Source organism: Protopterus annectens, chromosome 4.part0 (assembly GCF_019279795.1).
Source record: "Protopterus annectens isolate FY-2018-M chromosome 4.part0, PAN1.0, whole genome shotgun sequence".
NCBI classification, from domain to species: domain Eukaryota; kingdom Metazoa; phylum Chordata; order Ceratodontiformes; family Protopteridae; genus Protopterus; species Protopterus annectens.
The window spans coordinates 961,142,009-961,159,378 of NC_056733.1; the positions used below are offsets into that span (position 1 = coordinate 961,142,009).

A 17,370-nucleotide genomic window follows, 5' to 3' on the forward strand; every position below is an offset into this window, starting at 1 on the left:
GATGTTATGTATAAATACTATGGAATTCATTCAAATGTATCTGAAAAATAAAAAAAATTGAGAAAAAAGCTTAATAAGATGAAACTGAGTAAAAGGAATCCTTGCAACGGGTCAATAGAAATCTAAAAACATTTTTCAATAAAATAAAACATAAAGTCATTCTTAACTATGAAAAACATAAAGTTAAAATACCTGATAACTAAAAGCTTTAAAGAGTGTATGAGCATAATTTCAAAATACTGTGTAAGGAAATCTTGTCATTCTAGCCTGGGTAAACACATGCACTTAGCCTGAGCTGCCATTTCAACTCCACAGCCTCAATCCAGTCAACCCAAGGACCACCCTTAATAACCTGATCAATCACCATGTATTCAAATGTATGCCCTGAATTTCTTTCAACATGTTTATAAAGTGCATTATTAATATTCTGGTTTCTAATACCTAGGGAATGCTCATAAATAAGGTCTTTAAATCTTCTTTGGGGTTTCCCTGCATAAAAACAGTAACACAATCCACACAGGGCCAGGAATATTACACCCACTGAGTTGCAGGCACAGTGATATGATGTCTTAACCTTAATGTTGTTAACACATATAAAATTCCTATTAGTCAAATCCTTACATTGATTGCAAGACCCACATTTAAAATTACATTGTCTTGTTTCAATGGTCTCATTCAAAACATTATTCCCTCCTTCTAAAATTTCCTTAAATGCTCTACCTTTTCTATACACAATATGGGGGCAATCCCCAAATACTTCAGTATAACCACTGAAGCAAGAAAAAATATTCCAGTTTTTCCTGAGGGAATAAAATAGTTTGGTTGCTGATTACTCTTAATGTTTTGCAGTTGCATTTAAATAATTGTTCAGTACCTACAATGACATCATATTTTGTGCGTGGTTATAAAAAATGAATAATCATTGAAATAAATCAAATAGCACATTTATTTTATTGCTTGACTGATTGATTGATTGATTCTAAAACCACTTGGAATTGTATCGTGAATAAAAGGGAAATGAAATTAATTGTAAAAGAAAGATGCTTTCAGTCATGACCAATACACTTTAATTTTTTATTTGAAGCCAATGCTTCACTATCACTCATTGTTTTGGCTATTGTCTGTGACTCACAATTCTCCCTTAAAACACTGCAGTTTCTCCATACTTTTTTATCTGAAAGCACATATTTAGTGGTGAGTGTTCATAGGTAGGTACTAGGCTATTGGCCCTAGGGCCTATATAAGCCTAGCCAAGCGGTACCCTGGCTTTCGCCACCCAGGAAAATTATTTTCCTGTGCCCTCGTCGAGCAGAACCACAGAAGTGATCCCCAGGGTGAATTTCCTATTTCCTATCCAATCATCAAGATTTTTCTTGAAGAGTGCTAATGAGGAGTTTTGTTTGATATAGATAGGTCGTTTGTTCCAGAGTATGGGAAGTCTCTGGGACAGGAATCTATCCCTCCAGCATGTTCTGTTTATTGTGGTGACAAGGTTTAGGTCCCTAGAACATGTAGCTCAGAGGGATTGGGATTTCAAGTGGAGCATGTCCAACAGCTCTGGGTTTGACATAGATTTGTATGTTAGGCAGAGACTGCCTCTGAGTAGGTGATATGCGATGGAGTAAAGCTGAAGTTTTTTTGAGATGGTCTGCATAGGGCATCTGTTTGAGGCCGGTAATCCTCTTTGTGAGGTATTTCTGTGGCCTTTCCAGTTGTTGTAGATGTCTTGTGAGGTACATGCCAAAAGGGGCCTTATACTCTATAATGGGTCTAATGAGTAACAAGTAGAGGGGAACAATGACCTCTTTTTTTCCTGGATGATAAACCTTTTGTGATGAGGTGTGCCATGTAGAAGGATTTCCTGACTACCGTGGTGATGTGATTATCAAAGGAGAGACTACTGTCCACCTGTGTCCCAAGGTCTCATCACACTTTCGGTGTTAAGTAGACTACTGCCTTTGTGGTAGTTCATGGGTACAGAGTTTTTACCAAAAGGGTTGACAATGCATGTTTTGACATTGAGCTTGAGGCCATGGCTTTGACACCAGGCATCTGTCTCAGTGAGTCCCTTTTGTAGGATATCCACATTGTTAGGAGTTTTGATTATGGCTCCTAGTTTGCAGTCATCTGCAAACTTTGTTAGCTAAAGACCTTCTGTGTTAACCTGTACTTCAGAGAAGAAGATACCAAACAGGAGAGGACCCAGGACTGAACCCTGTGGTACTCCACTTGTCACTGGTCTGAAGTTGAATTTGGAGTCTGCTACTTTCACAGTGTAGGTTCTGTCAGTGAGCCATTTGGTAACCCATCTTGTGATATAGGGATTTATACCTAGCTTAGTGAGTTTATCTATAATTCCAGAGTGGGGGATTATGTTGAAATCCTTGGTGAGATTTAGATAGGCTGTGTGACCCACCTTACCCTCATCTACGGCTTTGGTGACCACTTCAAAGAAGTCTATCAGGTTTAGGAGACATGATCTGCCTTTTACAAACCTGAACTGGGTAGGGTCCAGAGTTTGGAGATTACCAATGTCATTGTTTATAAGTTCCATGATGATATGTTCCATAGCCTTGCAGACCAGGCTCGTCAGGCTAATGGGGTGGTAGTTCCCAGGGTCCATGGTGACTTCCCCTTTGTGGAGTGGGATAACCATTGCTGTGCATCATTCAGTGGGCACAAAGCCTGAGGTGAGGCTATGACTGAACATTATACTTAGGTGGGGTGCCAGTTCATTCTGTAGTTTGTGTAGAACGCAGCTTGGGATGTTGTCAGGTCCTATGGATGTTGTATTCTTGGCTTTGGAGAGTGTGTTTTTTACCTGTGCAGCCATGATCACAGGAACTTTGCATTCTTCCAGTATAGAGATGGGCCGTTTAGGGGATGAGTGCAGGGTAAAGTTAACACTGAACCTATTTGCCAGGATGTTGGCAATATCAGTTGGTTCTGTATATTTAGTGCCATTGTGCTATAACTCAGAGCAGATCTGAGTGTTGCCATTGAGATTCTTGACATAGCTATAGAATGCTTTGTGGTTGTCTTTAGAATCAGTGGCAATTTTGTTTTCATAACTAGCCTTGGAGGATTTTATGAGGGATCTCAGCTTCTTACTGAGGCTGACCAGGGAGCTCCTCCAATCATGGAATTTTTCTCTTTTTTGCAACAGTTTTTTTCTTCTGTTGTAGAATTTATGGCAGGGGACTACTAGATTGGCTTTCTTTTTTTGGAAGCATCTTGGTTCTGTTAGGGATAGCACAATCCATGCACTCGTGTAAGTGCTTATAAAGTGTATTTGTGTAGGATTCAGCAGTTGTACCTCTATTGTCCGTCAGCATGAGTGAAGTTTGCCACTTCTGTTTTAAGAAGCGTGAAGTTGGCTTTGGAGAAATTTTTTACAGTGGTTTCCCTAATGGGGGGTGGGGGTGGGATGTGGATGTCTAGGGTGATTAGTTTGTGGTCGGATCTGACCAACGAGGAATTGGGCTCAGGTGTGGAACACTGGTTGCCTATGTTGGTAATGACCAGGTCTAGGATATTGCTGTCCTTGGTGGGGGTGTGGATAAGTTGATCCAAGGCACTGGAATTTATGAATTCCAGAAAATGTTGAGCACAAGAGTTGGTACATGAGTAGTTTTCTCAGTTAATGGTGGGGTAGTTGAAATCACCCATTATTAGGGTGTTAGGTTGTACCCTAATATTTTCCAGTGTATCAAGAAATGAGGAATGGGAATCCTGGGGCATGGTGGAGGATCCGTAGCAAGCTACAATTTGGATCGCGGTCTTGCCCAGAGTTAGTTGCACTTGGATAATCTCAGATGCATTATGCTGAGCAACTAGCCTGGAGGTGTGGATCTCCTTAGTGAATACGGACACGCCTCCGCCTTTAGTGTTTCGGTCCAGGTTAGGTGGCAGAAAGGTGTGATATGAATTATAGCCTGGTAATGCAGAAGTGCTCTCTGGAGCCTTGAACCAGGTCTCTGTCACTGCACAGATGTCGATGTTCTCCATTTTAAGGAGTGCCTCGAGTAAGTGCATTTTGAGATTTAGACTTCTAGCATTGAGTAGCATTACCCTCAGATTTTGCTTGCTTGTAACTGTTACGGTGGTGAATTTGTCATTTGAACCTTGCCTAAAAAAGGCACTATAGGGGTGGCAAGAGCCTTAGCTTGTATCCAGAATCCCAAGCGCGACAGGTGCAGGCCATCTCTGGCAAAACATCGTAGTTTGTCGATCATGTCATCCCAGGCAGACAGATACTGGATCCCCTTAAAATGACACCAGAAGCTTAGCCAATTGTTGAAGTCAATTATTTTGTCTTTGTACTGTGGTATCATTCTGGGTGATGGCAGAATGCTATTCAGGGCTAGGGTCATACCTGCCTGGGCTACAAGATTGGACAGCTTCTCCATGCCTCTTTTCATGTAGTCCAGGGAGGTATGTCTCATGTCATTTATGCCTGACCTACAAGACATTCTCTGATCCAGCCCTGATGAAAATGTTACATATTTGCAAGAAAACGTATAAGACAGTTATAAATTCCATGGGTCTGAACCTTATTTGTGACTCTAACAGAACTTACTGGAGAGACAGATTCATATCCCAAAGGCTACCTCATCTATGGAATAAACTTACCACCTTCATAAAACAAAGCACACTGATGATCCACTCACCAGGCTAAACAAGGAGAAAGTTACTATCAGCTGCCTGTCAGGTGCCAGGATCCGCCACATAAAGCACACACTCAGGTCACTCCGCAACAAGTACAAATATGACTCTGTCATTGTCCATGTTGGTGTAAGTCACCTATTAATAAATGATGTGAGATGGGGTAAAGGGAGAGGGCCTTTAATCAGGCTGCATAAGATATGTGTCTTGCACTTTGTATTTTTTAGTGAGACAGCTCTAGGGCCACTCGAATTGGTGTAAGTGCCTGGAAGCACTGTATTCGATTGTTGGCCTGATGAGGCTCGAGTACAAGGGCACTATAACTTCCTTTGATCTTGATGTCATACCTTTACTTATAAGTTGAGCTACACAGAAGGATTTCTTCACTACCATAGCTATCTGGTGGTCAAAGTTTATGTTTCTATCTATCTGTATTTCTAGGTCCCTCAACACTGTGTCTACTTTTAGGGTTATGCAATCAATATTATCATTTGCAGGGATCTCTGACTTACCAAAGGATAGGAGTATGCATTTTTTAGCATTTACTATTGGGCCACGGTTTTGGCACTAGCCATTTTTCATTTTTAGGCCTGTTTGTAGGATGTCAACATTATTTAGGGATCCAGTGATTGCTCCCACCTTACAGTTGTCAGTTAACTTGGTAAGCCAGAGGCTCCCAACTTTGTGCTTCACTTCAGAGAAGTATACACCAAGCAGGAGGGGTCCCAACACTGAGGCCTCTGGGACACCATTAGTAACAGGTATGTTACCGGAGGTGGATTCACCTATCTGGACAACATGTGTCCTTTCAGTGAGTCAGTTTGGTATCCATCTTATGATGTAGGGGTTCGTACCTGACTCTGTAAGTTTATCTATGATCCTCAGGTGAGGGATTGTGTCAAAAGCTTTTGCCAGGCCTAGATAAGAGGTGTGCACTGTGTTACCCTAATCCGTATCCCTGGTGACTTTCTTGTAGTCCACCAGATTAAGCAGTCAAGACCTCCCTCTGACAAAGCCAAATTTGGTCTGGTCCAGTGTTTGGAGAATTTCTATGCCATGATTGATCAGGTCCATGATAATTCTCTCCATGGCCTTGCAAAAGTTCTGGCAAGCTTGTGGACTAACAGCTAAGGACAACAGGGAAGATAGTTACTTACTGCAGAATGCAATTCTTGTTTTACACCAAACCAGGTGATGGTGATTTTAAAATGCAAACTGGCATCTGACAGAAACATTGTGTTATATACATCCCACTCCAGCAAAACATTTGGAATCAGACCTCCTTCCAGCTGGAGTATTAATCATTTTTGGATTTTATGCTTCTGCAGTTGGTGTTTCCTCATTTTCTGTGTTTTTTAATCACATATGCACCCAGGATCTCCATATTTTTGTTCTCTGAATACAAACTGTTTCCTTGCAGGAGTACTAATGAGAAACCTCTGATGTGAATACCAGACTCCTGCCCTTTTAACAGAGACTTAAAACTGCACCATGTATACTGCAATGATTACAGCAACAGGTTTTTAACTGGAGCAAAAGAGATGTGTGTCTGCCAAACTCCTGCCCTTTTATCTATGATATACCAAATACAGAATCAAAAATGTTTCACATGCACTAAAATTGGTATATTAAAAATATTTTGTTGGATAGCTTGTAATAAGCAAGAAATATCTGATTCACATAACATCCTGACCTTTTATCTATTGTATATATACTAAATATCACATTAAGGATGCAGAATGTGGTAAAGTATTATGTTAAACTTCTTTAATATGATGCCTAGTAAAATATTGAGCATATATTCCCCCTGGACACAGTTATCGCCTCCCTCAGTTCACTTTACACTTTCAGTTTCACTTACATCTTTGATACTAGAACACATGCTACATTTGTGCTAACCAAAATGCTGCCCCTTAAACTTAAGTCCTACATCATAAGTTGCATGATGAATGACTGGGTGCTTCCACACATGCAGTCAGTGTACAACTGCTCTCATGCATGCATGTCATCAGTGGGGTGTCATTTCAGAAGAATTACCCACAGAATTCATTGTGGTAACCTTTGCATAAGTACATTTTAGTACCAATTTACCTACACTCTCTGCTTATGCCTTAAATGACAGAGACGTGGTGATGTATTCAGTGTTTTTTTGCAGGAGGCAAACCACTCCACACTCTACATCTAAAAGGCTACACTTCACACCCCCTAACCACCTCAGTGAAAAGACATTCTTTTTAAAATAATTTTGCACTCACTTGCACGGTAGCATAACTTTACAGGTAGAATGAAACAGTATGAGACCATGTAGGGGACTTGTCCCTGTAAAATCTCTTCCTAAACAATTGCTAACTATCTTGCCATTAATTCACTGGAGGGTTCATTTGGCTGGTACAGTGCAGTCAGATGGTACTAGTCTAGTCATCGCTGTGATGTGTTATACTATTATTATATTTGTTCATGCATAAAGCTGCATAAAAATTAGTACAGGTGAATGTTCTGAAATTATATTTATCCTTGCTGTACCTAATGACAGCTGTAAAATGTAACATCAACATTCTGTTGAAACTAAGATTTTTAACTGTTGGAACTACTATATGTATATATATGGGTCTACTTCATTTGATCGAAAGACCATTTGACCTAAACCCATTTGATCGAAATTTTATTTGATCAAAAACCAGTATTCAAGGGATAAAACTGTGATTAGTCCCCCTCCCTAATGTTGTGCGATCCTGGAGTTGGTATATTACAGTTGGGGGGGCGCAGCCCCCCACATTGGGGGGTGTGAGGGGTGAAGACCCCCACCTATTTTAGTTTAAAATCTGTACTTTTTGTTTTACTTTCTTCTTTTAAAGGAAACTAGGTGGGGTCTTCGCCCCTCACACTCCTCCAATGTGGGGGGCTACACCCCCCACACTGCCTAACTATATATACCAACTCCAGCGTCACACGACATTGGGAAGGGGGATAAATCCCAGTTTTATGCCTTGAATACTAGTTTTCAATCAAATGGGTTTAGGTCAAAAAAAAAAAAAATATATATATATATATATATATATATATATATATATATATATATATATATATATTACACTAATCCTATTTGTAGTAAATGTATTGTAATGTGAACTTAAATTGTTCAGCTGTTATTGTCTGTGTAAATGTTATTTGTGGAGCTTTTCTCCCTGGGCCTCTGCTGAAAAAGGGCTCATGTCCCTGTGACCAAATGTAAAATCAAATAAATAAATAAATAGTCAGGTAACGAAGGAGTCGAACGGCAAAATATTATCGATGTTATAACGATACAACAAACAAGAGTTGCTGTTTGGCTTGTAGTTCAGAAACAAAGCAAGACATGGATCATGATTACACGCACACACTGATGTATATAGTTCCGGCTTGTTAGTTATATCACAGAGCTACATCAACAAATAATTTTCGGAAATAAGTTGTAATTCAGAGTTAATTTTATTAGTGATCAAGTCATTAGGTGGGAGCAGCAATTTGTAATCACATCGCTGATTGCAAAATAACATCAAAATAGACCATCTCAAGAAAGTGAAAATTACTGAAAGTCAGATTAATGAATTATGCCCCAAAATACATAACATTGTAATCTGTTTTAGATGACCACCCCATTAAGTACGTTATGATTGCAGTGCACATCAGATTAAACTTTGCAAATGATTTATATGTTTTAACAGGAAAAAAGAATTCGATAACCTTATGAAAATTATTGCTTTACACCAAACTTGGTAATTGTGATTTTAAAATGTAAACTGTCATCTGACAGAAACATTGTGCTATATGTTCTCTCACAATGATAACCCTACTTTTCTTACCATCTAGTTTAAAGCTAATTTAATTAAACTACCAAACGACACATAAGGTAACTTATTCTAAAGACAGACATAAAGTTTAAAGTCTGGCTGCAGTGTTTAAAATGTTGATAAAACAACACCCTGCAAATCAGAACTAATGTAATGCAATCAGCTCAGGACTAAAAGTTTAATTTAATGCACATATTCATTTATCTGTACCCTTCTGCAAGTTATGCTACAGTACCTGTTAAAGTGTTGTAATGCATAACAATCGTTTGCTAATAAAGATGTCAATAGCTCTAGGAAATGACTGTCAGCTTTGCTAACCAGAGATTTTAGGCAGTTTCTCTAATGCAAATTCATAATCGATGGAAGTACCACCTACACAGCGGTACTCCCCATATTCAATTTTAGTTGTACTTCCCCTAGTGATTGTTAATTCTACAGGAACAGTGAACGATTCTATCTTTTCCATTATGTATGTTATTTGCTTTGTATGTGGGGGGATAGTGCATGGCAAATTCACTTCAATTTTGTGCCTATTAGTAACAGACTCAGTTTTCCCTTTCTCAACAGTAAATGTATTTGAAACATTAAATGATGATTCAACACCTGCTGACGCTATAACATTTAATGAAAACGTAGGCTCATTTTTGAATGTGAATGTCTCTGTGGTACTCATTTCAAATACTCTTTGGTTAAGGTAGTGGTGCAGATTTTCTCATAAATAAGTTCTATTCACAGCAACAAATTGGGTGATCTCTTTGACAGATGAAATTCCATTCTTCAGTTTGTCCGACTGCAATTCTACCTTTATTAGGGTTTGCCTGCTTTCAGGGGATAGACGTGCGACACTTTGTCATGGAATCCACCAGTTCCATAATCTGGAGCTCTGTCTCCTGCCCTGGCCAGCCAAAACCAGCCTCCTCGATTCGTATGCTCATACAGTGCCCAGGCCCCTCGCTGAACTATGTGAGAAGAGGCAACGTCATTAAAGCCCCCTTTAGTAAGACTGGTTTCTTCTTTGAAAACTCTGCTCCTGCCTGCATAGTTTGCATGCTCATAAAGAGTGATCTCTGGGTCATCCAGGTTCTCAGTGATTAACAAGAGGGATGAAATTGTACCGGGGCGATCAATCGATGAATAGTCACCTTCTTCAAATAGCCAAGCCCATCCTTTGTAATCAGTGTGAACGTAACTGACCCAGGGCTGTCCTATTACCTTTAAAGACGATATCTGGTTATTGAAGTCCTCCAGTGTCAGGTCAGAGACACTATCAGTAAATTCTCTGTGAAGCCCCTTGAAATCAGGATGCTCGTAAACAATGATCTTACTCATGGTGATCTGGTGATCTGGCGATCTGGCTCTGCTGATGTCTGCAAGGACTGGACTGGAGATCCTGGAGATTCTCCTGCACAGCGCTTTGCAGCGTTTATTTATACTGTCCGCGCGCAGCCTGTGCCCGCCTGCTGTGCCCTGATTGGTTACAATTATTACAATTAGGGCGCGTTACTTCTTAGAATGCAACCGCGCGAAAAGGGAGTTCAGAGGGGGGTGGGTGAGAAGCCCTTATCTGTCACCTTTGCTCCAGAGGATTTGAGCACTTGGCGTCCTAGAAAAAAAAGACAATTTAGGAGAGATTTTGGGACAAAAAATGTTTCCTAAGTTATTTCTAACAGTTCTAACAGCTGCATAAAATAATTAAACTGGATCTGAAATATATGAAGCAACAGAAACAACTAAAGTTATGCAACAGTGATGAGCTTTTGTTTTCGCACTAAGGTAAAGTCATACCTCTCAACCTGTTAGAACGAGATTCTGGACAAAGTAGGGTTACCACCTTTTCAAATGCCCAAAGTGGGGCATTTTTTTTTTGGTAGCAGGGTGAGATTTTGCAGGGCAAAATATACCCATGAACAGTGCAGAGAACAAAACTTCACTTTTTTACCAAATAAAAGCATATTCTTGTAGCATTTCGGTTCGCGATATTTTTCCATAACAATTCGGTGTTTCAGATGCAAAATAATTGTTTTATGCAACTATTAAAGAAACTTATAAAATATTTTTTTATCCTAAAAATCTCAGGACATTTGACATTCTTGTATTTTTCACAGGACACAACTGCCCAAAACAGGGACTGCCCCTCTCGTAGAGGGACATGTGGTAACCCTAGATAATATTGGAGGGACAAAAACCAAAATCAGGGTCAAAATTTAAATAACAATCATGTAAACTTAGAAAGTTGATAGACTAACATGTTTTGTTTACAGAATGCGCAACTGGTTGCCACCTTTTCAAATGGCCAGAGGGGGCTATTTTTGAAAGAAGCATCAGATTTTGAAGGAGAAAACCTACCCATGGCCAATGCAAAGGATAGAGCTTCACTTTTTTTCTTTTACCAAAATAAAAGGTTATTCTTTTCACATTTGAGTAATTTATGCTGTTTCATATAATATTTACGTGTTTTAGATATAAAATAACTGGTTTATGCAATTATTAAAGAAAACATGAAATATTTTTGTCGTAAAATCTCAGGACATTTGACATTTTTTTAATTTTATTTCTCACACCACACAACTGACCAAAGAGGGAGAAGGAGTAACTGTGTTTTAAACATCATCACAAACGTAGCCCTGCAGGGCACTAATGTCCAGGTAATGCCCACTGTCCGCAGCTTCATGGACTCGGAATGTAACCAAGATACAGTCCACCATGAGTTTATGCTCCAACAAATGTGCTTTTGGTGTTTACCAATTGTAAAACTAAAACAAATGTATATATATATATATATAGGAGCCCTTCATTTGACCGAAATTTCAAATGTTCGACAACCATATGGCTGACACCATATGAGCGAACATTTGAAAGGCCAACAAATGATAGTGGAGATCCCGCTACAGTGTGGAACTGGGAGATTCCCCTTCCCTGCACTGTAGTGCGATCTCGAAGTGAGAATATTTAAGTAGGGGGGGGGGGGGCACAGCCCCCCATGAGGGCGTGCAGGGGGGCTTGCCCCTTGCCCAACACTGTTTGTAGTAGTTTGCACTACTATTTCAGGTTGTCGGCGTTTCAAACTGTCGGCCATATGGATGTCTGCATTTCGAAACGTCGACAATCTGAAATAGACTGATATATATATATATATATATATATGTATATACATATATATATATATATATATATATATATATATATATATACATATACATATATATACATATACATATACATATATATACATATACATATATACATATATATATATATATATATATATATATATACATATATATACATATACATATATACATATATATACATATACATATATATACATATACACATATATATATATATATATATATATACATATATATACATATATATATACATATACATATATACATATATATATATATATACATATACATATATATATATATATATATATATATATATATATATATATATAAGTGTGTATGTGTTTATGTCTCTGCTGTGTATGACTGTACGAACATACCTCTCACATGTACCAAATTATGAGGAACATTCCTCATTCTGAGTCATAAAATGTCCATGTTCCTCCTTGTTCCACATGGAAAGTGTCTATCATAAATTCAGTGTTAATATTTTTTTAACTAATATCCATGGTAAGTAATACTGAGTCATATTAATTCATCAAAGTAATATTTTATAAGTATAAAGTAACACACTTTAACCATCCTATGAGTTCCCTAGTTGAAGTTGTCAGTAAGCTCAGGTGTTCCACATTATGACAGGTAGTATTCCACATTTGGGAGATAGAATGTTGAGAGCTATGTGTAGGGGTGCTTATGAGCATGAAAAAGGAATTGTGTGTGTGTGTGTCTGTGTGTGTGTCATAGAGAGAGAGAAAGCAGTAGATGCTACTCTTTTAAAATTAAGAGGTGCTTGTACCTCTCAATCCCTTAGCTCAAGAAATCTGTGTAAAGTCTAAAATAATGGGGGTCTGCAAAGGTTCAAAAATACGAATAGCAGTTAAATATTGCTCTTATAAACTTAAAAAGTTGCTAGAACAACAGGATTTGAATTAAAATGCATTTTATTATTTATTTATTTAACATTTGTTTACTGAGAAAGTTCGACTGGACACAGTTCCTTTTTCAGCGGAGGCACAGGGAGAAAAACTCTAGCAATAAAAGACACACATTATAAAAAAATAACAGATTAGAAGCCATTATATAAATTACAAATTACAAGCCATAAATAACCAAAGGAGATAAAACATTAGCACTGTTAACAAATGAATACATCAAACGGTTTCCAGTCATCATCTTCTTTCGGCTGTTCCCATTAGGGGTTGCCATAGTGGATCATCTGTTTCCATTTCTTCCTGTCCTCTGCATCATGCTCTTTCACACCAACCACCTGCAAGTCCTCTCTCACCACGTCCATAAACCTTATCTTAGGCCTTCCTCTTTTCCTCTTACCTGGCAGCTCCATCCTTAACATCCTTTTCCCAATATACCCAGCATCCCTCCTCAGCACATGTCCAAACCAATGCAATCTCGCCTCTCTGGCTTTGTCTCCAAACTGTCCAACCTGGGCTGACCCTCTAATATACTTATTCCTAATCCTGTCCACCCTTGTCACCTGCAGTACAAATCTTAACATCTTTAACTCTGCCACATCCAGCTCTGACTCCTGCCTTTTCGTCAATGCCACCGTCTCCAACCCATATAACATAGCTGGTCTCACTACCCTCTTGTAGACCTCCCCTTTCACTCTTACTGGTACCCATCTGTCACAAATCACTCCTGACACTCTTCTCCACCCATTCCACCCTGCTTGTACTCTCTTCTTCACCTCTCTTCCACACTCACCATTACTCTGAACTGTTGATCCCAAGTACTTAAACTCATCCACCTTTACCAACTCTACTCCCTGCATCCTCACCATTCCTCTACCCTCCCTCTCATTTACACACATATATTTTGTTTTAGCCCTGCTGACCTTCATTCCTCTCCTGTCTAAAGCATATCTCCACCTCTCCAGGGTCTCCTCAACCTGGTCCCTACGTTCACTACATATCACAATGTCATCTGCAAACATCATAGTCTACGGGGCCTCCTGTCTGATCTCATCTGTCAACCTGTCCATCACCACTGCAAATAAGAAAGGGCTCAGAGCTGATCCTTGATGTAATCCCACCTCCACCTTAAACGTATCTGTCAATCCCACTGCAGTCCTCACTAATGTCACACTACCCTCGTACATATCCTGTACCACTCTTACATACTTCTCTGCCACTCCCGACTTCCTCATACAATACCACAACTCCTCTCTAGGCACCCTGTCATATGCTTTCTCTAAGTCCACAAAGACACAATGCAACTCCTTCTGACCTTCTTTGTATTTCTCCAACAACACTCTTAGAGTAAATATTGCATCTGTAGTGCTCTTTCTTGGCATGAAACCATACTGGTGATCACTAATCATCACCTCCCTTCTTAACCTAGCTTCCACTACTCTTTCTCATAACTTCAAACTGTGACTGATCAATTTTATCCCTCTGTAGTTACTGCATTTCTGCACATCACCCTTATTCTTAAAGATAGGTACCAAAACACTTTTTCTCCATTCCTCAGGCATCCTCTGACTTTCCAAAATTTCATTAAACAATCTGGTTAAAAATTTTACTACCATTTCACATAAGCACCTCCATGCTTCCACTGGTATGTCATCTGGGCCAACAGCCTTTCCATTCTTTATCCTCTTCATAGCTGTCCTTACTTCCTCCTTGCTAATCTGTTTCACTTCCTGATTCACTATCCCCACATCATCCAACCTTCTCTCCCTCTCATTCTCTTCATTCATCAGCCCCTCAAAGTACTCTTTCCATCTACTCAACACACTCTCCTCACTTGTGAGTACGTTTCCCTCCCTATCCTTTATCACCCTTACCTGCTGCACATCTTTCCCAGCTCTGTCCCTCTGTCTAGCCAATTGGTACAGGTCCTTTTCTCCCTCTTTCATGTCCAATCTCTCATACAACTCTCCATACGCCTTATCCTTAGCCTTCACCACATCTCTCTTTGCCATGCGCCTCATCTCCTTATACTCATGTCTACTTTCTTCATCTCTTTGACAGTCCCACTTCTTCTTCGCCAGCCTCTTCCTCTGTATACTCTCCTGTACTTCCTCATTCCACCACCAGGCCTCCTTGTTCTCCTTCCTCTGTCCAGATGTCACACCAAGCACCTTTCTAACAGTCTCCCTTACTAGCTCTGCTGTAGTTACCCAGCTATTCTGTAATTCTTCACTGCCTCCCAGTGCCTGTCTTAACTCTTCCCTGAACTCCACCTCACAATCACCCTTTTTTAACTTCCACCATTTAATCCTTGGCACTGCTTTCACACTCCTCCTCCTCTTCTTGATCACCAACGTCATCCTACTGACCACCATTCTATGCTGTTTAACTACACTTTCCCCAGTCACCACTTTACAGTCTCCAATCTCCTTCAGACTGGCCGTACTACATAGGATATAATCCACCTGTGTGCAACTTCCTCCACTCTTGTACATCACCCTATGCTCCTCCCTATTCTTAAAATACATATTCACCACAGCCATGTCCATCCTTTTCACAAAATCCACAATCATCTGACCTTCTGCATTCCTCTCCTTAACACCATACCTACCCATCACTTCCTCATCCCCTCTGTTCACTTCACCAACATGCCCATTGAGGTCCGCTGCAATCACTAGTCTCCCATCCTTGGGTACACTCACCACCACTTCATCCAACTCACTCCAAAATGTTTCTTTCTCATCCATCGCACACCCAACTTGTGGAGCATATGCACCAACAACATTCATCATTACACCATCAATTTCAAGCTTCATAAACATCACTCTGTCAGACACTCTCTTCACCTCCAAAACACTCTTTGCATACTGTTCCTTTAGGATAACCCCTACCCCATTTCTCCTGCCATCCACACCATGATAGAACAATCTGAACCCGCCTCCTATACACCTAGCCTTACTTCCCTTCCATCTGGCCTCTTGCATGCACACTATATCAACCTTCCTTCTCTCCATCATATCAGCTAGCTCTCTTCCTATACCAGTCATAGTGCCAACATTCAAAGTTCCTACCTTCACTACTACACTCCTAACCTTCCTCCTCCCTTCCTGCCTTCGGGCATGCCTTCACCCTCCTCTTTTCCTTCGGCCAACAGTAGCCCAATTTCTGCCAGCACCCTGTTGGCTAACATTACTGGTGGCAGTCGTTTTTAACCCGGGCCTCAGCTGATCTGGTATGGAAATCTGAAATGTTCTCCACATAAGTAATTTGGCAGAGGTTTTACGCTGGATGCCCTTCCTGATGCAACCCTCCCCATTTATCGGGGAAGCCTTAATATAACTTGAGGTACTTGAGTATATATAAATAAATAAATAAATATATATATATATATATATATATATATATATATATATATATATATAGAGAGAGAGAGAGAGAGGGGGGGGGGAGGAGGAAGGCAAGCTAGGTTGGAAATATGATTATATATGAAGTATGTAACTATGTATGAAGTATGTAACTATGTATGAAGTGTGTAACTATATATGAAGTATGTAACTATGTATGAAGTATGTAACTATATATGAAGTATGTAACTATATATGAAGTATGTAACTATATATGAAGTATGTAACTATGAAGTGTAGAGCCAAACAATCAAGAGGTGCGTATAGATATGCAGTATATAGAGTTAACCAGGCGGGTAGCAAGAACAAAGCCAGGTGTTTTCTAAGTCAGTAGATGGGAGTTTTTTAAGTGTACTATGGGACACGTTGAGGAGATGGAGGTGGGTAGTTTATTCCACATTTTAAGAATGATGTTTGAGAATAAGGATTCCCTAGATGAGTTATTAGAGTTGGTGGATTATAATAGGAGATTTGTCACTGGAAAGGAGTGTTCTAGATGTGGTAAGGTTGTATAAGATTTTTTAGAGCAGGGGTTTTATCTGGTTCATGGAGTATTTTGTGGGCAAAGGTTAGTTGTTTGTATTGGAGCAGATGAGGCAGTTCTAGCCAGTTTAGTTGTTTAAGGGCAGTGCAATGGTGTGACCTATATGTGGAGTTAGTAGCGAACCTGGATACTTATTGTAACATGTTTCCACTTTTGCAAGATCTGCTTTATGTAGATTAGTTAATATTGGGGAGGCATATAGAAGGGGTGACAGGAGGTGTGTCTGGGCAATGGTAGCTTTTGTGGATCTAGTTAAAAATTGCTTGTTCTTGTAAAGGAGCCCTAATTTTTATGAACGTTTTTGATAGTTTGGGCTATATGGATATCAAATTTTAGATTATTGTCAACTTTGACCCCTAGTAGTTTAGTATGAATCACTGGGGTGATAATAGTTTTGTTTTTGGACTCTAGGGTTAAATTTGGGTGTGTAGGAGGAGTTATTGAGTGGTACAGGAGAAGAAGCTGGCTTTTATTAGGGTTTAGAATGAGCTGAGACTTGATAAGCCAGGATTCTACTGATAGAAATGAATCTTGGGTTATGGTGTGGAAAGGTCCTGTATGGTGGGGGCAGAGCATATGAGAGTAGAGTCATCTGCATATTGTATCACAGATGCATGATGAGTGCAAGTGTGGAGTTGGTTGGTAAAATGAGAGAAGAGTAGTGGTCCTAAAACTGAGCCTTGTGGGGCTCCTAGGTAGATTGGGAGGAGAGAGGACATGTGTTGTAACCACAGTATGGCCTGCTGTTGCCCTGATAGGTAGTTTTGGAACCAGGTAACAGTGGGTCTACTAAAGTTTAGGGAGGAGAAGACTTTGATCAATTTGTTGTGGTTTACCATGTCAAAGGCTTTGGATAAGTCTAAACAT

At 39.6% G+C, this 17,370-nt stretch overlaps 1 protein-coding gene across 1 annotated transcript; it reads right to left on the minus strand.

Annotated features, from left to right (window-relative positions):
• Nucleotides 1–8,114: 8,114 nt before the first annotated feature.
• Nucleotides 8,115–9,883, minus strand: LOC122799700 (epidermal differentiation-specific protein-like). Its single transcript, XM_044068932.1, has one exon. It carries the CDS (start codon nt 9,822–9,824, stop codon nt 9,303–9,305), a length of 522 nt encoding a protein of 173 aa, XP_043924867.1. The 5' UTR covers nt 9,825–9,883; the 3' UTR covers nt 8,115–9,302.
• Nucleotides 9,884–17,370: the final 7,487 nt, after the last annotated feature.